This window comes from Acipenser ruthenus, chromosome 17, assembly GCF_902713425.1.
Source record: "Acipenser ruthenus chromosome 17, fAciRut3.2 maternal haplotype, whole genome shotgun sequence".
In the NCBI taxonomy this organism is placed as follows: Eukaryota; Metazoa; Chordata; class Actinopteri; order Acipenseriformes; family Acipenseridae; genus Acipenser; species Acipenser ruthenus.
The window spans coordinates 28,977,870-28,999,520 of NC_081205.1; the positions used below are offsets into that span (position 1 = coordinate 28,977,870).

Genomic DNA, 21,651 nt, shown 5'->3' on the forward strand with positions numbered 1-21,651 from the left:
ATCATTTTTATTAAACCTTTAGGTTTTAGTTTTTTGGGTTTTTTTTTTACAGTCACATGTTAGCTAAAAATAAAGCACCTACTTACTGTCTGTTGATTTAACCTTTCATGTCTTGCTTATGAAATCAGAGCTAAGCTTTGGCCAGCCATTGCTATTCTTTAAATTCACATGGGCAGTCTAAGATTAACCAAATACATGTCAAATACATATACCAATGTGTGCATGTATCTATATTTGAAGGGCTGTGTGTTAATGAAGAAGTTTTAGAGTGACAAATGTGATTTTATTACATTCAATAACTCATTTTATATAAACACTGTACAACTACAGTATGTGCAGAGAGAGGAAGTTGTTTTTTTCCCTGCAGCTTTTTATCTCTTAGCCTATTTTCAGAACAGGGCACAGTGACCAAAAAGCAATTATCTGAGTATCGCGGCACAAAACCCCTCAGTCTTTCCTTTTACGTAAAAGAAAAGTCAAGGTGACATACATACTGGAACTGAATACGTTTTACATAACAGCTTTGGCTCTTTTGAAATGAGAAACAAACTGTTTCCTTTTCAAAATATTGTCATTTATTTTTACTCTCTGTCACTCAACAGGCCTCGTGGAAAATGTGACGGATCATTGAGTCCCATTATGTGTATAACAAATTATCAAGTTTAATCCCCCTTCTATATATAAAAAATTATATTTCATTCACATACAGCATTGCCCCAGATCACAAAATGTCAATAAGGTCAACACATTATTTTTTTTAACTAAATAAGTAGTTTGATAAAAAGCTTACCAAAGAGAAAGCAGTTAGATCACGACATCCAAGCTGCTCTTGGAGCAGTTTCATCAACTCTGCCTTGCAGCTGTCTGATATTTTCAGCCACTTGGTTCAAAAGCGAATTATTACTGGAGGTCAGGGGGCTTTGCCCCTCTACCAGAAAACCAGGGGTAAGTTGATTGGGGCTTGTTGAATTGACAAAAGATACTTGCATGAAATATTTTCCTGTTAGTATTCACAGGCTGACAACTGTTAAGTGATAGTGTCAGTGTCTGGCTTTTATGAGTCATTAAGAGAAATGTCACAAGACAGTTTCATTTTATTTAAGGGTGGTTTCAGTTGAAACAGGTGTGTATATATCATTTTCGAAGCCTGTAATAAAACATTTTAAGAAAGTCAGCAGTTTTTCCAACAGGTCACTGTAGCCTATATAAAAAATAATAAAATAAATCTACAAAAATATAAAAAGATGATATACAATTACATGCATTAGGTCTGCATGAAAACAACCTGTTGAAGTCTCAAAGTTGAAGAGAGACAGATCAACAGACTGGAGCTCTCTCCAGTTACAATGTAACATTAGACAGCCAAGGACTAGAAAATCAAATGCAATTACAATAACAAGGAGTTACTGTACTTCATTCTATTGACAGGGGATGTTCACTTATTAGGAAACAAAGCAGGTACATTATAAGGCGGATTTATGCAAAAGGTGGCTATCAATAAGTACAAGCAGTTAACAGGAATGTGACACAACCCATGGACACATATAGCTGAAGCAGACAGTACCTCCTCTGAAACATGCCCTGGTATTTACAGCAGCAATCAATTATTTTTCCTCTTCCAAAGGCGGCTCAGGTTTCAATGGTTAGGTAATGAGAATGAGACAGGAAAGTTTTATTTAATCTTGTACATCTTGGTATATATTCACTGCCTATGTAAGGTAACCAGACATAGAAAGCATTGTATAATGAAATGTAGTGCAGTGATTGAAATCAGAAGGGTATTTATAACACTATATTAATCCTGATGGTGATTGATTGACCCCCTTATTAACATTACTACATACAATACAAGTAAATAAAGTCCATACATTTTTTTTTTTAATAATTGTATTGATTTTTAATTAAACTGCAGGGAGAAATATTTGTCAGGTGGTTTCTTAAAATGTGTTTTGCCAGTAGGTGCTCACAAAGAGTAGTGAAGGAATAGTTGTATTTTTTTAAATTGACAAGCATGCACACGCAGACTAGAAAAACAGCTTACATAACATTTTACCAATTGTCAGACTAAAAATCAAATGATCTTTTTTTTTTTTCCCAGACTTAAACAATCAGCTTAAAACTCTCCAGCTGAGACTCCAGAAAGGGACCTCTGAAGTGGAGCATTATAAGCAGCTATTTATGTAAGTGCTCGCCATTCTGTTAACATTCATGACGCAGCTGATCATGGCCTAGCTCTAACCATGGGACAGGGCAGGCTGTTTTTGTGTTCACTAAAGATCTTCAGCAATTAATCTAAAAAGACAGGTGAAGATTGGTATTTCTGGCTAAGGGGTACCTTTCTGATGGTTTTACCAGAGGCATAAAGCTCAAGCGGCATCTAATACTCTTTTGTAGAGTTTTCGAAGTATTACAGTTCCTGATGATGATGCTCACAGACAGCTTCCCTATGCCTGCTATTTCCTGACTAATCCCAGGGTGGTCCTAAACACATCAGATTCAGAATGTGCAGTATGGGAGTCGGGCAAGGGGGCCTTTCCCATTCCACCGATGCTCAGTTACTTTTCTTGTTACCCTAAAGACATTTCTATCTTCACTTTCTTTTAAAGGTCTTTGCTGACAAATCAAGACAGGGTCTTGATTTAAAAAATGTGGATTTTTGTAGTTCGATTTTTTATTTTCCCATTTTATTTTCACTTTATAGATGAGATATTATTGAAAGTTATCCATTCTGTCTTGGAAGAACACCGTAATATCCATTTTAGTTTTTGTATGTGTTTGTTATGTTTGCTCAGGTAACTGCTTTGTGCCAAAGCTGCCCCTGAACTTCATTGTTAACTAACTTCATTGTTAACTAACTTCATTGTTAACTAACTTTGTTATGTCCAGTAGCCGAGTTAATGCAACTATAGTATTTTATTCAGTTTATTAGCAGGAGGTTGACTCTGTCGTGATTATTACTTGTTTGCATGGGATGTCGCATCCAGTGGGGAAACCAAATGGAAATGATTTTTTTTTACACTGAAGGCATGTTTACACAGATGCTAAAAAGGGGATTTTTCAGAAATGTTTTCATCGGGAGGCATAAAAAAAAATTACTCTCCCCAGTGGATGTATTGTTTCATATTTCCACTGAGTCATAATAACATGACATACTGGGTATGCTCTGGAATATGCAATAAAGTTCACTAATGAGAGTTGCTGGTCATGCTAATGGAATCATTGTAATACTGTTAAAAGAAAGTTTGTCACAAAAAAAAAAAAACCCCTTTAAATTGATTGTGAAACTAACATGGAACTGATGGTGTTGATTATAATAAGCTAGCACGGGGCGCCCGTACAAACTGCACTATTTCATGTAATCTTCACCCAATTCCACTGTGTTTCTACACAGCATCTTTCAATGATCATGTAGCGTTTGGATCTTTCTGAGAAGCAGTCTGGAAACTAAAGTCCACACGAATAGCATCCTCCCAACATTAAAGTCATACTTGAACCTTTCTTTAATGCATGGCTTCTGTAGACAGAATCCGTATCCTGCCAAAGAAATACACAGAAATATAACTAAATTTCAGATGTCATCCTTAGTAAACCAAAATATCTGATTGACTGAAATGATAATCGGAGTCAGATGAAGAATGGAACATTCTAAATACAGTAAAAATGACACAGAGCCACTCAGAGCTACTTTAAATGCCACAAAACATTACCTGACATTTTAGCAAAAATCTGTATAGTTCATAAAAACACAATTCAGAAATGCAAGGCTGACAGTTCTGAATGCTCTCAGAAGAACAGTTTCAAAAGAAAATAAATCAAATTACTTTTTTTATTTTTATTTTCTTTAGTTATAAATGTCCTAACCTTAAGTGTGGACATTAGTAAGTTATTACAACACACCTCATTGTCTATTTATGTTATAACATTTTTACCATAGTTTTTCCTTAACTGTCAAACTGTCAATTGGCCATTTACAACAAGATTTTTAAAAGTGACTTTTTTGCAGCGCTTTACTGTTGTTTTTACACCCGGACATTTGAGTCACTTTCAAATTTAAACATTTAACAAGACTGTCTGTACATACTGTTAGAAGACTTGCATGCTTCAAATTCCTATACCATTTGTTCCTTATTACCGAACCTCAAAGAATACCCACCCGCGCACCCTTCACCGTAATCATCAAAAGGAGAAGTGCAAGCAAGCATTTTGGGCAACAATTAATACAAACAGACAGTCCTTGTGTCACACTATGTGGATTTGGAATGTTCATTATAAACCAGGCTCTAAATAGAATATGTAAAATCAGCAAATGCACAAATCATTCGGACATCTGGCTGTGGAAACCACAGGCTTGCCAGAGTAACAGAGAGATCAAAACTGCAGCAACCTTTTTGCTAACAGCTTGTTTCCATAAACGTTGCAAATTATGGGTTTCCAGCCAATGTGTTTCAAGCCTGCTAAATAATAACAATAAAAAGTGCATACAGTAATAACGTATAGATGCGCAGAGACTTTGTACGTGGATGGACGGATGGACGGATGGATTGGATGGGTAGAAAGCAAATAGAGACAGTTTTCGGGTGGATTTGCTAATCTATGACTTCATACCTAGCTCAGGAATCCAGGCTGGAGTTAATCTGGGATAACTGTTTCTACAGAGTGCTCACATCGGACATGTTGAACAGCACTGAAAGCCTAGTTTCCTCAGATACGCATCACAATAGATACCCAGGCAACTGAAGTGTAGTTTTCAAATCACCCTAGCTATATATACGCAGTCTGCTGCAGTCTGATGTTAAAATTGAGAAAACAAACGTAAAAAACATGCATCTCTCTACGTCTGTAGTTTATTGTTTTGTATTCTGCGCCTGTCGAGCTGAGCTGAAACACTTGGCACCCATGTGTGGGAGTCCGGGAGCTCTGAGAAGAACCAGCAGACAGTATCAATTGTGATTCACTCTCCCACTTTAACCTGACCTTGTCAGAGTTAAAGAGAGAGCCTGATAGGCAAAAGGCTTAAAATACTCCCCTCCTCAACAGTAAATCATTCATTCATGATGCGCCCCCAGGAATAATTATTAGGAATCCTTTAGCTGTCATGCGGGGATCCAAACTCAGCCTAGACATGCTGTATGTTACTTGGATCTTGATTGCATGTGGCAGGAAGGTTATGTGGAAAATTATCACAATACCTTCAACACTAACTGTTCGGCTGAATGGTGATTAAGAGGCTGTTGCTGTGGGGGAGCCTGCAGCTACTTCCATACCTCTGCACTACGGAAAAAAACAGGGAAACTGGGCTTAAATCAGATCCTTAAGATGTCCGTTTGAACAATATTATGTCAAGGGTTGCAGAAATGAATAGCAAATTGTACCCCTACAAAAACTTTAGGCTGTCTCTTTACTATAGGCTAGCTCTATCAGTTAAACATCATCCAGAGCATGGCAGCCATGGTGTGGGCATCAGTAAGACAGCTAACAGAATCCAGCTGCCTGTCGGGAGTAACTTACTGGAGCTTTAAAGATTTGTCATCCTTACCACAACATTAACCATCATTTGTACTCATTTTAAAAAATGTGCAGACTTTGTTGTAATCATAGGTTGTCTGTAATGGCCAGTGACTGATGCAGTTTAGTGTGTTAGCTTCTAGTAGACCACACATTCTCTAAAAATAAAACGAGAAACTTTTTTTCTGTGGAATTTAAAAAAAACTTCTGAAGACATAAAGTGACTGAAGATACACAAATGAGACATAGCTACATGAAATAATATTGAAACCGCAATAGGTGATAACAAAAAGAACAGTGTATTATAAGAGATCCTGTTCTTAATGTTGGTAATGGAAGTTGCTTAAATAACCCTGTTTCCAGCACTGAGCATAGTGAAACCTTGCATGCAGCCATGGTCCTTCCCTCCTCTCCATATCAAACCCCAGCTCACCCGTCATGGTGTTCCAATAAGATGCTTTGTCTATCCAGTTTTCTTAATCAGGCGGCACTCCTAGCGTCTCCATAAAGAGTTTAATCCGTGACAAATGATGTAGAATAGTTTGTTTTTTGTTGTGTTTAAGGCCATGACAGGTGAAAATCGGTTTCGGTGCAGCAAAAATCACAAATATCTTTCACACCTCAGGTGACACGATGCAAAATAATTAGGATGGAATAAAAAATAAATAATAATTCATTGTAACCTACATTATACACAGATAAACATAGCTACTTAAGTGTCACAAAATATAAAAATAAAGTGTCACAAAATCGTGGTACATATGGTAGAAAGAAAGCATCATTCAAAACCACCATGTTGAATGAATACTGAAGGAGGAGAATCGATATACATCTTGTAATATTTATCATGTCTTGGATTAACAGTGGTATTGAAGCAGCAAATCTATCAGTGTGACTCAGTCATATTAATCCACTGCTCTGGACTACTGATATAAAGTGTAGTTCTAAAGAGGAATGCTGTGGCAATTAACAAGCAGTGTGTATGATTACATGCTTTCGATTATGCTACACCTGACCACTTTGAATTATTTTTTACTGTGCCATTACATTCCAGGTCCAAATCAAATGAAAACGAAGATAATCTTTCCAGACTGAGACGACATGAAAATGAACGAAAAGAAGCTGAATCTAGGTACAGGTTTTATGATTCTGCTATGGTAATTCTAAACTACCTTTCTGTAATGTGTGGTAGTCCACTGTTGCTGTAAAAACTGTATCTTTCTTAACAAAAATTGTTTTGTTGTCTTTTTTTCATACTGGTATCAGAATCTACTGAACTGTCACACAGAAGAGTGGACCAACACAGTCTATTTATTCTACAGAACAAAACTTGTGTGTAAACTTCATAAAGGGATAACATTAATACAAAAATGCAACTTCTAGAAATGTTTGAATCCCCCAGTTTAAAGCTGCATTGCAATGTTGCAATTTGTGTTCAAAAACCATAACCAAGCATTAAAAAAAAAAAAAAAAAAAAAAAAGATTTCTCAACTCAAGCCTCCTATTGGCTTGGCTGCTCAAAAGGAACCATAGTGATAACATAGACAAAAAGGTGATACATTTCACATTACCTTCATTCCTAGAAATAAATGTAATGAATTGCCTTCACAAGTACACTACATCCATGCTGGCCTTCCAGATTCTTAAACACAGATCTTTTATTTATTCAGGTAATAAATCATTATATACAGAGGCAACATCATGTTCAATATACTGTACATGCTAACTGAATCTTGTTAAGTATTTTTTGCTTTCTCCATTATTTTTGTAGTCCAATGTCTTTATATTTCTTTCTAGACGCTGCGAGGAGTTAAGGGTGAAGGAAGAAGAGTGGCTGGCTTGTAACCAGAAGTGCAAATATTTACAGGAGCAGCTCTCTGATAAGGAGAGGAAGGAAGAGGAAATAAGTCGAAGAAACTCTCGATCAGAAAATGAAAATGAAACTCTGAAAACTGCCCTGAAGCAGGCTGAAGAGGAAATATCCACTTTGAAGCAGGAAAGGTTATCAGCCGTTACGTTGATATTTTAAAAAAAATCCTGATAGTAGAACTTGTCAACTTCAGTCAATATTTGCCCAAATGCTGATATTACTTTTAATCTTTACTGTAAATAAATATGTTTAGTTTAGTTTTTTTTTTCTATCCTGAAGAAAAATGATAGACATTCTGCTATTGCTTTGGGTACTCAGTAGTAGAAACAGAATCCACAGGCAGGCATAGTCTGCACCTTCAAATGCATAGACCTCTTTATTGTTCAAATCTTTGATCCCCCAAACAGTTTATCGTTCAGTAAATAAAATAATGTGCCAAGACTTGAAAGTCCAAATCTGGAGACACTTTTGTTGACCAATCTACCAGCATGATATAGGAGGAGGTGAGGGGCTCACCATTGTTTGTCATTATGTTCTTCATATTGTCGTAAAACATAGATGATGCTGTGCTAGAAATAAGACAAATTGCAGAGTAGTTTGTACCATTCCAAGTTCTACTGTGGCTAATGAAGCTCATAATAAAACCAGAAATTGATCAAAGATTCTTTTTCTCCATCCCCAAACGATCCCAAAATGTCTGGTGCCGGACTGACACAAATTTTTCAAGGAAAGTACATTTTCCTCGGAAATTATAGTGTGTTCAGTAATGCCAGCAGTGGTTTTTCAGGCATTTAGACAATTTTACTATCAGCTTAAACAGAAATTAGATGAGAATAAACTGTCTTCAGATTTTATCTTCAGTTGAAAGGCTTTTTCTTTCTAGTTTATGAGTGCTAGTAACAGCCACAAATGCTGTAACTGGGCTAGGCTCTTCTGAATCTGCCCACATCAGTAGTATCCTTGGTTGCTTTGCTTTAAAATGAAATGTAAGGAGTCTAAAGAATGTATTTCATGGATTATACTTAGAATAGAGCTCATGCATTTGCATGCTTCATGCTTTGCAGCAAAACAAGTTATTAAATATATAAATATGTTTAGTATTTTTGTCCGAGGAGGATGCTCAATAGACCTTTTAACAATGCGATGATTGAGATGGATTTCCTGTGGGGAAAATGTAAGCACAGAAACTGCAGCAGTTATGTCTGGTTCTTTCTCATTTTGCGTGCATTTCAAAATGGATCAAGGTCGCTGAATGAAAGCAACAAAACAACTAATGTCTTTCGTAACCTAGTAGCAGTGAAAATGGCACTTTGGCAATTAAAAAGCATGATTTGATGAGGGTTTTCCCTATTTAAGTTCCTGTGCTTTGAAATATAGCCGTATTCAATATAGGAGCACATGATAGGGATTTTGTCACGACCCAAAACCTTTACATTTTGCCTATATTAATAGAATATAGACAGATGCCTGAGAATTGTAAATCCAAAGCAAAATAAAGAACCCAACGTCAGGCAAAGAACTATAAGAGCTGCCTGAGGTAAATTATGTTGCCAACATCAAGGCTATCTTGTCTGGAAATAACTTCAAAGGAAAAATTGCAACCATTACTTTTTTGCACAATAACTTCATAAATTAAACAGTACTTAGATAACACGAGTAAAGAAGCCTGTTTCGGTGCTAAAATTAGCTAGCAAGATGAAACAAAATATAGTCTTCATCCCTCAGTGATGAAAGACTGGAGTTGAACTTATTTCTACTAGCACAAAAGAAAACCTTTAATTGAGTTATTGCATTTTCCTTCAAATCTGTTTTTTATAAAAACATTTTTAAAAAAAAATAGAAAGAGAAAGCTTTTCTCTTTGTGTGCATGGCCCTTTCTTTATAAACAACAGCAATATGCTGCTTTATTGGGTTCGAATTTTGTAGGGGCTTACAATGAATGAAGAAAATGAAAAAAATGAAGTCCTCGACAGAAAGTCTTGAAAATATCATTTGAGACTCTAGAATCTTCATATGACCACAGTTTCTGTCACGGACTAGACAGAAGAAGGTTACAAGTCATTGCCAGTGTTGTTTTTACAGCTGGATGTGAATGCAGTCTAATTCAGATGTCGGGGTGACTAAGCTTATCCTCTAATTATTGTTTTTTTTTATTTATTTATAACATATTTATAATATTACCACGCAACCAAAACTTTGTTAAAATAAAGACAAAATGTGGATTCATTTTCCACTCTTCACATTCAAGCAACTGTTCTCCAGATTTTTTTTTTTATTTTTTAAATTGAGCCTTATACACTTTGACGCTTGAAAATATTGCCAGTGTTTGGCCCAGTTAATAATAGATTAATCAGATGAATACTTGCAACTAAAGAGGGTCACACTTTATATTAACCAGGAAACAATTACCGGTACTTACAGAGTAATTGATGAGGTAACTACCTATACGTTGCATATTAATCGCTGTTAATAATGATTAGATTTGGATAAGATTGAGGGTAATAATAAAGCAACAGAGTCCTGATTAAAGGACTATTCCATCTGGTTGCTGGCAGACAGGCAAGAGGAAGAGAAAGAGCCCTACAGTACAGAGAAGTTCCACTACCACGGTCTGATAATCAGGGTTTTATTGCAATTCGAAACTGGTAAATAGTGCCTTTGTTGTTGTTTTGAACATTTTACAGATTGATTTACCCTTTCAATGTTTTGCTTTCCTTCTGCTGTTGTTTTTAATTCTAATTACAGTAAATGGTCCGCAGTTAGCTACCGTGTGTTAGTGCCTGGCAATGGAGCTTCTTGAATGGTGGATAAAAGTTTTGAAGTTTCTATATTAAATAATATAAAATTGGTAGTACCTTATAAAAAAAATATGCATTTAATAATAATTGGACCGGTTAATATTCAGCAGTACCCTAGCATATAGAAAACAATGTTATTTGTGCTTTTTTTGTAGATTCAGGCAACTAAATGTTTTTTTTTGTTTTTTTTACATTATAGGCTTGGGGTACAGGAAAATAGAATTTCAGTTATTAAAACTAAGACATTTCACTGGTGACTTTTTACTGCTGTGTTATAGCAGTAGGTTTTTAGGCACTGACCTCAAGCCTATTTTAAAAAGTCAGTTCAATAATATAGAATAAAAAAAAATAAGGTTCACAATTACTGTTGTGGTCTGGATCAGAATAATGTTTTACTTCAAATCTTTAAATCAGTCAGGTTATTGCTGTCAGGCTTTTGTCAGAGCATATTAACATTCTTTTTTGTTGTTTTCTGTATGTTGTTAAAACAGTTTATTGTTTAATTATTACAAATACTTTTAGGTCTGTTTTAGGTTTAAGAAAATACATTAACTTATCTGTGACTCACTCGTGTACGAGTTCTGCCCTAAAAGTTAAGCCATACATTTTCTTGTTTTGATTTTTATCTGAAAGGTCTATTATGTTTTACACTACGGTCAGTAAACCTAGCAAGAAGAAAATTAGTGTTTGTTTGGATTTTGTTTATAATAAATGGATGCTTTGAACAGTTCACAGGCCAACAATAGAGTTAATCTAGATCAAATTTTCAGAAACATTGTGGTAGTGATGGTGCTTTCTGCTAAAGCTTTACAGCAGGCTGTAACAGTTATAGGAGCATGCATGCACATGAACTATTGCTAAACTATTTATTTTTTAGTTTGAAGCTGATAAATCCCCTAGGGCAGGTATGAGCTCATGTTTTTGGCTGTCACTATGTATAGTACAGACGTTAAAGAATCATACAAAACATCATATTAATATATACAGCATGATGTTTGGTATGGTTTCTATATACTGTTTGATCTGAACAAATTTGACCTTTTTGTGCAACCATTCCCATTCAAAATTGATGCAGGTATTGATGGGAAGTGATCTTAACAGAAGCACAGACCTGTTCCTGGCATAGACAGGTGTGCATCAGCAAGCTGACTCATGCATGTGATGCATAAAAAAACGTGGGATATTTTCTGTGGTACAGAACATTCCACACCTGACAATTTAAAAAGAATGCTTTTTGACATGTGGATTATTCTGTCAGTTTTTACTCTAAATTGAACTTTTATTTCACCTTTTGATTCTTATCTAAAATCATTTCAGCTCCCCGAGGAGTCTTTGTTTTAACCCTGAATCATATTAAGACTAGGGAATAGTTGCATTTAAGGCTGTTCTAGTTCTTACAATTAAACACTTTTAAATGCTACTAAATTCTCAACTAAAATGTCATTGAACGTATATCAGTAATAAATGTTCTACTATTCAAAGAACCCATTTTTCTTTTTTTGAAATGAATCAATAGATTGTGTGCCAGTAGTAAAAAGAAATACAGGACACTACAAGGCAAGCACTCCTCTAATTTCCAAAACGTTTGCTATGAATACACATTTCTAGCTTCTGGAAAGAATCAAACAAAAAATAAATTGGTATGCGGTTTTGCACAAAAAACAAACATGTGTGACAGACACGCTATACTGTTTGCTGAACATATCTGGATAGCTTTAAAGACCAAGAGTTTTATTCAGTTGATCCAAAAAAAAAAAAAAAAAAAAAAGTGCATGTGAGTCTCTTTAGAGAATCGCTGTCTGTACAAATATGTAAAAATGCCTATTTTAACAGTTTAAATGGAGGTGCTATTTAGATCCGCCAATGCTAGAATGACTCCTTTAATAGACTGTCATATTAATGTGACTCTATTGGTTTTGTCTTACAGGGAGTTAACAATACTTTCTCATCAGAGTACAATCGAACAGCTGCGGGAGAACTTCAGACAGGAGATGGTGGAAGGAGATAGCTGGGGGTCAAAGGTACAGTGCCTTCCAGCCAGTCTGGTTTCCATTTTAATCAATTTTGAAAGTTTACATACAGCAGTGCCAAACCTCTTGACTCGTGCAAATAATTTCCTAATCCATTCCTCTCCACAACTGGCGCTAACATGCCTGCTTCATGACAGTTTCGTCTTCCAGTCGGATTAGACGCTGTGTGAGTGAAGCAGGTTAAACTAACAAGAATACTGACATGCTTTAACTGTCCAATTACGCACACCATATTAATTCTATTTGGTTAAAGCAGTTTGGAAGAACAGAGCCCTTTTTATTCCTGTCTTCAATCAACTCAATTCAACCACGGAAAGCAATCAATAGACATTAAGGCACAAACAACATCAAATACTCCTACACGGCAATAAAAAACATGATTAAATTAGTAAGTAAGACTTATAAAACATCTCATAAAAAAAAAGTATGGAGAAAAAACAAATTATATTTCCATACCCAACATTAAGTTCTGTATTCAACTGGGTGAAATGCATTTCTTTTAGTTTTGAATTTCTACCATACACAATAATGGTGGTTAAATGGCATTCAATTTACAGTGCATATTAATCAAATGCAAGTGGTCACTGAAGAAATATTTCTTGCATGTGTCTAGCAAGGCTTTTAACAACTTGTGTGGTTTTGAAATTTATGTAGTTAACCTTTTATTTACCGGAACCTAAAGCAAGAGTAAATCCTTTCCCAAAGGTGTGCATGCAGAGCACGAAAAGATATCAAAGCATCTTGGAGTCATTGTAACACCCAAATACAATTTAGTTACACAAAAATATAAATATAAATAAAAGAAAAAAAAGCATGCTGGCATTCAGCAGACAATAATGCCTAAATAGTAGTTGTTAAAAAATATGACATTTAACATATCAAATTTTACTTTGCACCATTTTCAAATAGGTACAACAGTTTGACTTTTTTTTTTTTCTACGTTGATGCCTGCATTTTGCTGCATTCGTGAGATTCTTGTTCTATTGATGGTATCAGTGGCATGTACAGGATGCCTATGCGTTCCATATAAATCACACAACCAAGCGTGCACACAGAGGCTACAGTCCTGCTCACAATCCACATTTGCCATCTGCATTTTGGTATTATATTCCAGTAACTGAGGCTTTAAGGCACAGTGATATTATTTGGAATGCCCTTTTTTTTTATTTAACTGACATGAAAGTCTTTGGTTTCCTGAAACTGACACGAATACTTAACCATGGTAAGGAAGTGGTAACAAAACACATGTGTACACAGAGAATATGTTCCTTTCTTCTTTCACAAAGTGCTTTTCCTTCATTTACACCTCTGTTACCTAAATGGTGTACCAAATAATATTAATATGCGTACACGAGTTAGTCACAGATAAACTAATATTGTACCTCATTTTGGAATTGCACTTATTCCTCTTATTAATATATGTTTATTTTAATATCCTAAAATAAGTCATGTTTTCCAGGTTAATGAAGAACTGTCAAAAGAACAAGTGCAGCTCTCCTTAGGGTTACAAGAGGCTGAACAGAGGTTGAGAGAAGAAGCTAGAATGGAGTTAGATATTGAGAGAGAAAAATTTCAGGAGCTAATCCAGAAATACCAGAAAGAACACGAAGAGCTTCAGAAAAAGGTACAAGGTACACATTCATAAAGTACTTGTAAAACTGGGACACTGTTGGGACAGTATTCAGTTATCAAGTGAGTGATCCAGTGTGTGAACCTGAAATTCACAATTCAAGATGTATTGTTTGATACACTGTAATTGTTTATTGTTATTTATTACAGTACAACTATCCATTAATTGTGGATTTTCACAAGACATGCAACACTAAACCTTTTTTTTATTTTGGTTGTTGTTAATAAAATCAGTGACTTGTCATACTTTCTAAGCATGATGTTGGAGTTAAATTCTTGGTTGTATTTAACACGTATTTATAAAAAAATATTTATTTTAAAACCAGTTGGTAATAGTGTTGTTTGCAAACATAAAATAACATGATCACACTAATTAGAAGAAGTCTATTGATTTTTTAAAAACTATTTATGAGCTTTATAATTAGCCATCTTATATTCAATTAAACATAAGTAATGATTTTTTGAATGGTCAGTAATAGTTAAATATGCTTTATACAGATCTCTCTAGTAATTAAATGTACTCACGCCAGGCAATATAAATTGTCTTTTTTTCCCTGCTGATTAACAAAGTCCATACTGCAGATTTAGCTGACATTCCACTTCACGTTTCAATGGTATGGCTACCACATGTTGTTATAAACATGCAAGGCACTATTTAAGATTCTTCACGGTTTTACAAAAAAAAAAAATACTTTACATAATTTCATAGGAACAGGCGTTTGCAGTAAATTCACATCTGTTTTGTGGACAGTAATCCTGGTTTCTAATTAAAACACTGGCTCTGATCTGTTGTGTTTTAGTGAATTGTTTAAAAAAACCATTTTTTTATTTTATGTGAATTCCATGCTGTTTTTTTTAGGTGCCTTTCCTTATTCATACTGCCACCATGGAGCTGAAAGAAGAAATGAGTAGTTTGGAGAAAACGTTGGAGGGAGCTCAAATGAGTCTAACGGAGAAGGAGAATAGAAAAGATCAAGAAATTGAGAGTCTGAAGAAACTGGTCTTTAAGTTTGAGAGCCAGCTGAGGCATGAACAGAACAGTGTTGATGCTTTGACTGCAGAGTTGAGGCACAATAAGCAGCAGAAGTCACAAAAGCTAATCGAAATAACTAAAGAATTAGACCAGCTAACACAGGAGTCCTATCAATTGCATGAAGAGGTCAGTAGTGGGGTCTAGTATAATGGATGTCCTCTCAAAGGGGTGGGTTTGGAGGGAGGACTCAGATAGTGTTTTTCTTTCAAAGAGCAGTATTTCGCCTTTTTAGGATGCCTTTGGCCATTACCAAGTGTATCTTACTTGCCTATTCAAGCAGTACAAAGGGGAGTTTTAATTTTACTGATGACATTCTTTTATGTTGAATTGAAAATGTTTCCTTATTCTATGAAAAGCCCCCTTTTAGGGCTGTACCTATCTTTCCATTTAAAGATCAAAGGAAGCCGTTTGATATACACATCCACAATATAGAAAAATAAGTGGTAGAATCCTGACCGTGCAGAAGAAGCTTTGACCTTCACTTTCCTTCCCTGGGAGAATTAGTCTAGTGGGGAGTCCATTTGAGCCCTCCCCCGGAAGAGAACATTTCCACACATCAGTGGTTTGGAAGTGGCGGTCAGCCCAGGAGGTGTGAATCGGGAATATAGGTGGAGATCTAAATAGGAAGGTGCTTTGAATTGGGTGAAAGATTTATTGTTTATTGAAGGCGTGGTTGTCTCTGTGAGCCTCACTAAGTAAACATTGTATTGTAGTTTATTTACCGGGCAGGATTAGCAGTGACTATTCAGGGTTACTGATACATAGAAAGATTAGAGGTCTGACTGTAATGCACCATCCCTTGGAAACAGTAAGCCTTGGATTTAAATTGCTTGTGTAACCTTGTGCATGTAAATGTTTGTGTTCTTTCAGCTGCCTCTGTGTTTTATTGAAAGTGGCATATTGAAAACTTGCTTTTTCATAATATTATTTTTGTATTGATGTCATTTAAGCTTATTGTTATATGTTAAACATTTAAATAAGAACTTGGAGTAAAGGTTATTCTGTCAGTGAAAATGTCATCAAAACCTGACCTTTTATAAACTGGCCATGCATGGCACAGATCAAGAACTATGCAGGTGTCCATGGTTTATAATGGGTATGCATCATTGAAAATACATCAGGTTTTCATTCTTCTTTATCTTATGAGGACCTGCAGTTTATGTATATGTCAGGAAGGCCATACAAATGTAAAAACAATCAGCGATCCAAAATTCGTAAAAAAGGAAGTTTTTATTTAGGGCAGCAGACTGTGTCTAACTCTGCTTGAAAGAAGAACAAACATATGACACTTCATGCTGAGTAAAGTATTTCTGGCATAGTGTGTACTCGGACTGCAAGCTCTCTACTGTGTTTAGTCAATAGAGCCTGCAATCAGATTTGTCAAAAAACATCTTGTTTAATTCAGATGTCTAGCTTCACTCTGTAAGGCATTAACATATTTATAAAGCACTACATAAGAAGATATTTGTTGCTGATAATGGAAATGAAAGCGGTTTAAGACTCCACAGAATATCTCAACTTCTAAAACTTTTTTTTTTAAATTTGTAAATAAATCTATTTCTGCTTCTTGCAGGTTAGTCAAATTAATGCAATCATAATTGGGGAAAAAAGTTGGTACTCATAATCTGTGGAATTACATTACTTAGAAGTTTGGAATTTGTTTGTTTATGTATTGCAGCTCACTAAAGACAATGAGTTTACATCAGTAACATCTGGGCATTGCATTCTAACTCTGATGTTGCATTGTGTGTAGCTTTTCTGCTTGTTACACAGATAAGATTTAGTGAAAGTATAACGCTGCAGTTGCAAAATCTGGACATGAAAATGGTTTGTAGTATCTTCTGATTGACTAATAGACGTATTTATTTGTATATTGCAATTGCAATTGCTTTTGAAGTGTATTCATCTAACAAAAGTGATTTGTTGCCTGAGATTTATTGAAATTTTCATTGCCAGAATAATGTTCTCTGGCAATGAAAGCCAATGACATGAAACAAGGGCCATAAGCAAATAGTATGTGAAATGTTTTTTTAGCCAATGCACCTGTTATTTTGAAATATTTTAAAACTGCTAATGTTTTTGACTACCTTAAAATAAGACTTGTCGCAATAAAATAGGACAAACTTACCAAATACAGGGTTTTGTTGATTTGTGTTTTTGCAGAACTCTCTGCTCCAGGAGACTGTGCGCAGAGAGTGTGAGGAACGCTTTGAGCTAACCGAGGCTTTGAGCCAGGCCCGAGAGCAGCTACTGGCGCTGAAACGACTCAGCGGGGGGCTGAAGATTTCACAACGCTCTCTCAGTCAAACTAATCTGGTCTTGTCCTCCCCATCTGCCAGCAGCCAAGGACAGAAAGGCATGAGCACCCAGAGTTCTGGGATAGAGACAAAGTGCGGAGGCCTGACAAGATTAGCTGGGAGTGCTGAAACACCTAGCAGCACTCGGCTGCGTAGCAGCGGTAATGGACTACCTTCAGTTCCCCTTCCACACCCACCAAGGGAGAGGGCATCTTCCATGAGTGAAGCCAGGCACAGAATCGCAGCTGCCATACGAAAAAAGGAGAACAAGATGTGACTCGCGAAGCCTGGGTTCAATGTTTGTGCTTAAAATGAACCTGTCATTTAGAATGTTTTGTTTGATCAACTTTACTGTACCAAGGTTTTTGATTTTTTTTGGCAGAAGAGAAGCTGGAAATCTGCGTGGCATGGAACTCATTTCCTTTTAAAGCGGATCACGTGGAATTGGAAGGATTGTGCTGCTGTTGGAAACTGTTTTTCATTATTAACAGTATTTGCTTTAAACAGCGTAGCCCTGAACATTAATCATTCTATAATCTGCATTAATAATCAAAGTGTTTTTGAGGAAGTGTAAGGATAGCTTGACTGAAAATATTTTAAGGAAGTTAATGTTCTTTATTTTTTTTTTTTTTTACTTTTTCCTTATGTCTCAAGTATTCACATGTATTAGAACCCACTTTATTCAGTCAGGCTCTGCCAAGAAATAAAATTACTGAGGAAAATCACCTATATCCCTCGATGGTTATGTATTTCCTTAGATGATTATTTTTGCAATGCTCACTTAGAACCATCAATTGAGCTGAATGATGGTAGATCAAATAAAAAATGCCAGTTTGTTTTGACTCAAGGTCATCTCTTTAAAGAAATATTTTCTGCAATTATATAGGCCTGCAGTTCATAATCAGCTGGTTTCAAGCATGTTTACCTAAACTGTTTCAGCCAACCCCAGACTATGTTTGCATACTTTTCGGCCCTGTAAAATGGGCTGTAAATGATAATCACAAGTTAAACAGGTTTCCTTTATTAATGTATTCAGGGTGTATTCAGTCTCTGTGCCTCATCACTGTTACATGAAGGTGGCTTTAGTTTCAGTTCTGGCTTCCCAAATGCCACAAAATGCAGGTGCAGCTATTGTACTGCAGTTCTTGGCTGGCGTGTGGAAGAACTGTGTATTTCTCACACACAATACAGCTGCATTTCTCCCCCTCCTCCTGGACTGTTTACTTCAAAGCCATTCAGATATAAATGTATTACATCATGCTTCCTGTTAATGAAGCTCTGCGTGACTTTTTAATCTCTTCTGTTCCTGCTGGAGGGGTTTCCAACTTCTGTTTCATTGTAGTTTTTTTTTTTTTAACTCACTATTACCTGTACTGCAAACCAAGGAATCTGTCAATGTCAGGCCTCCTCCACACCTTGGGTCATGTATGGATACAATGAGGCATTTCCATGCCACCACTCCTTGTCATCCTTTGAGGGTTTGTTTTGAGTATTGCATTAAAACACACAGCCAGCAACCCTATGAGAAAGTGAAATCGTATCCTTCTGATATTCAGCAGTGTCACATTGTATTGTTTAGTTGTTTACTACATGCTCTTTGATAGGCAGTACTTATTGCTCCTGAATCTATGAATTGATAAAACAGTTTAGTAGATTAAAAAAACTCAGAAGAAAAAGACCAAACATATTGAAGGGAGATGTCTGACTTTGCCCTTCATGAATGTACTCACATAGGCATATATAAGATGCACATTTCATCAGAAGATAAAGTTTCCATAAGCAGAACATTTCATGCCAATTTTACATTTAGCTTCAACAAAATCCTAAAGAATAACTCTGTACTTGCTGGTTCCTCCAGAATTGTCCAGTGTTTTATCATCTTTTACTGGCATTGTTTGCATTTGTAAATATTTCAAAAATGTCTTTTTACACAAAAACAAAAAACGCTTCCAAAGCTGATAGTTCTAGGATTTGATGTATTTAGGAGCCCTTGTATTTACTTTTAAGTACAGATACTCAAACAAAGATGGATTATCCTTTTTTGAGGAAGCAATGTGCACTTAAATCAAAGAGGAAACCACTTTCTTTAAACTGACTTAGTTGTCAAAGAAATAATACCTCATAGGTTATATGCTTTACTCCCCCCCCCCCCCCCCCCCCCCCCCATACTCAAAGCTGGCATCTAAAAATCATCAGAACAGTGTTTGTAATGTTGTGAACCAACACATTCATAGTTTGTATTTACTATTACTATGGAAGCAATCTACTATATTAGTGATTGGCACAATATGTGCTTCTAGCAACTTCCCAAAAAATGGGCTCAAGCTGCACATACTGGTCACAATCAGCCTTGATAAACAATGCTTATCTTGTTTTTTCATCTATTAGGTAGAAATGTTCTTCATAAAGCTCCAACATTAATAGAACATTTAAATAAAAGCATACATTTAAAGGAACTTGGGGAGATCCAATACACAATTGGAGTGCATTTATTTTCATTGCGTTGATTTAGCCAATTGCAGGTCAGGGATTCTGCAGATCCGAAAATGGCAACAGTCTGGGAAGCTTTTGCAAAGGTGTCAGTTTAGGTCTAAATAGGCCTTCACAGTTGATAATACTGACTTCTTGTCAAAAATGGTTGTGTTTTAAAATCCATCTGTATGGTGTCATGTTTGTTCTTGTCATTGAAATTAATTGCAGTATATCTATGAGTCAGTATTATCAGGACAAGTGGGGAGCCCAACCAACCACCCTACGCAACACCGCCCAAGCACTGTGTTACACAACAGCAGAATATGCATGGGGGCAATCAAGCCATGTTAAGCACGTCAACACCGTGCTGAACGATACTTGCTGCATCGTCACTGGGTGCCTTAAGGCTACCCTGATACACTGCCTGCATGCCCTAGCTGGAATTGCCCCACCAAACATAAGAAGAAACATAGCAGGAGACAATGACCGTCTAAAACAAGAAACTGGCAACCGCCACCCGCTCCACAGACACCAACATGTCCACCGACGCCTGTCCTCAAGGAAGAGCTTTCTCGCCACGACAGAACCACTAATAACTTCAGAGAAATCTGACAGAGAGAGGAAGATCAGGACTTCTTGGAGTCCGTTCTAAACCAGGAGGTTTTAGATCTTGCATTAAAGCATGGATAGAAAAACACCATGCTTCAAGCAGTGGCGTCAAAGTTGTATCTCAGTATGTGTAAGTATAGCACACAGCCTGCATTATTTGACATCCTGCCAGCTCCATTGAGTAGAGGATGTCCACAAGATGAAATATAATGGGTTTCTTAATCTACATTAACAGTAGGCAACACATGGTCGCCTAAAAAGAAAAACCAAATTTCGGACAGACATTTTGCACAGCAAAGCACAATCAGAGTACACATAGCTAAGCTTGATGGGCTTTTGCCCAAACCATTTTTCTTGTTGATAATCTTTTCATTTCCGACTTGTTTATGTTGCAGATTCAAATAAGTTGAGTGAACAGACAGAAGGATTGTGTGTGTGTGTGTGTTTGGATAATGCCTGACCCCAAAAGAGACAAACGAGATGTTCGTTCATTTCAAGTACTTGGCCTAACAGATTAAAATTTGTTTCCAATAGCAGATGTGCAATTTGTGCTGTCTGCTGTGAAAGCGTTGATGCGTCTAGTGTTCAACATTTTGAACCCAGATTTGAAAAAAAACATTTAGTTATTATGTTGACAAGTGAGACACTTTCAAGAAAGCAGTCCGTGGCATCTCATAAAGATCATAGTGTGTTGTTATGAGCTATTACAAACCAGATAACAGAAGGAAGATCAAGATACATTGTGTATTGCATAGCACGGAAAGCCATTTACTGATGAGTATATAAAAGAAGCATTTCTGCGCTATTCTGAGATGTTGATAAATTACCTAGCAAATAAAAAAGCAAACATTGAAACAAATCCTAGCTTTCTATTCAACTTACTTGGCATCTAAACAAAACTGCAGCTGCATACCTTTGCCTTTTGGGTCAGGAGCTATAGTTTATTTTCTGTACTTGGAGCAGGCTGGCATTTTTTTAATTCCATTTTATCCCTGTTGTTAGTTCATGGTGCACTTCCCAATATTGTTTTGTCCCCAGATGAATACAGGCAAGGGTACAAATATTTTTTTAACCCTTCTTATTTTTAATGAATCAGTGAAATCAAACAATATAATACATTTTTGTATCTTCTGGTTCTAGAGATTCAACTGTCACCATTAAATTACATAATGCTGTCTATCTGCTTGCTTTATTCAAACGGTGCGCAGAGGGTTAATGGTTGAAGATAAAGCAGAGTTACGCAGAGACCTATGAAATCCTTGCTAAGTGGATCAGATAAGATAAATAGCAACATTATGAGATTGGGAAAACATAAATTACTGCGTGATTTTCTGTTCTTATCTAACAAACTTTTTGTTAATGGGAAATATTAATTGCAGCTTTGGATATTGTATTGCAAAACACATTG

The 21,651-nt window shown here is 36.1% G+C and overlaps 1 protein-coding gene across 1 annotated transcript in view; it reads left to right on the forward strand.

Annotated features, from left to right (window-relative positions):
* Nucleotides 1-18,670, forward strand: part of lekr1 (leucine, glutamate and lysine rich 1) — a 44,779-nt gene extending 26,109 nt beyond the window's left edge. The window contains exons 7-13 of the mRNA XM_034039883.3: nucleotides 2,099-2,180; nucleotides 6,560-6,637; nucleotides 7,303-7,506; nucleotides 12,101-12,194; nucleotides 13,663-13,827; nucleotides 14,692-14,991; nucleotides 17,029-18,670. Of these exons, the coding sequence (XP_033895774.2) occupies nucleotides 2,099-2,180; nucleotides 6,560-6,637; nucleotides 7,303-7,506; nucleotides 12,101-12,194; nucleotides 13,663-13,827; nucleotides 14,692-14,991; nucleotides 17,029-17,439 (1,334 nt within the window). The 3' untranslated portion in view covers nucleotides 17,440-18,670. The remainder of the gene's footprint in view (nucleotides 1-2,098; nucleotides 2,181-6,559; nucleotides 6,638-7,302; nucleotides 7,507-12,100; nucleotides 12,195-13,662; nucleotides 13,828-14,691; nucleotides 14,992-17,028) is intronic.
* The last annotated feature ends 2,981 nt before the right edge of the window (nucleotides 18,671-21,651 follow it).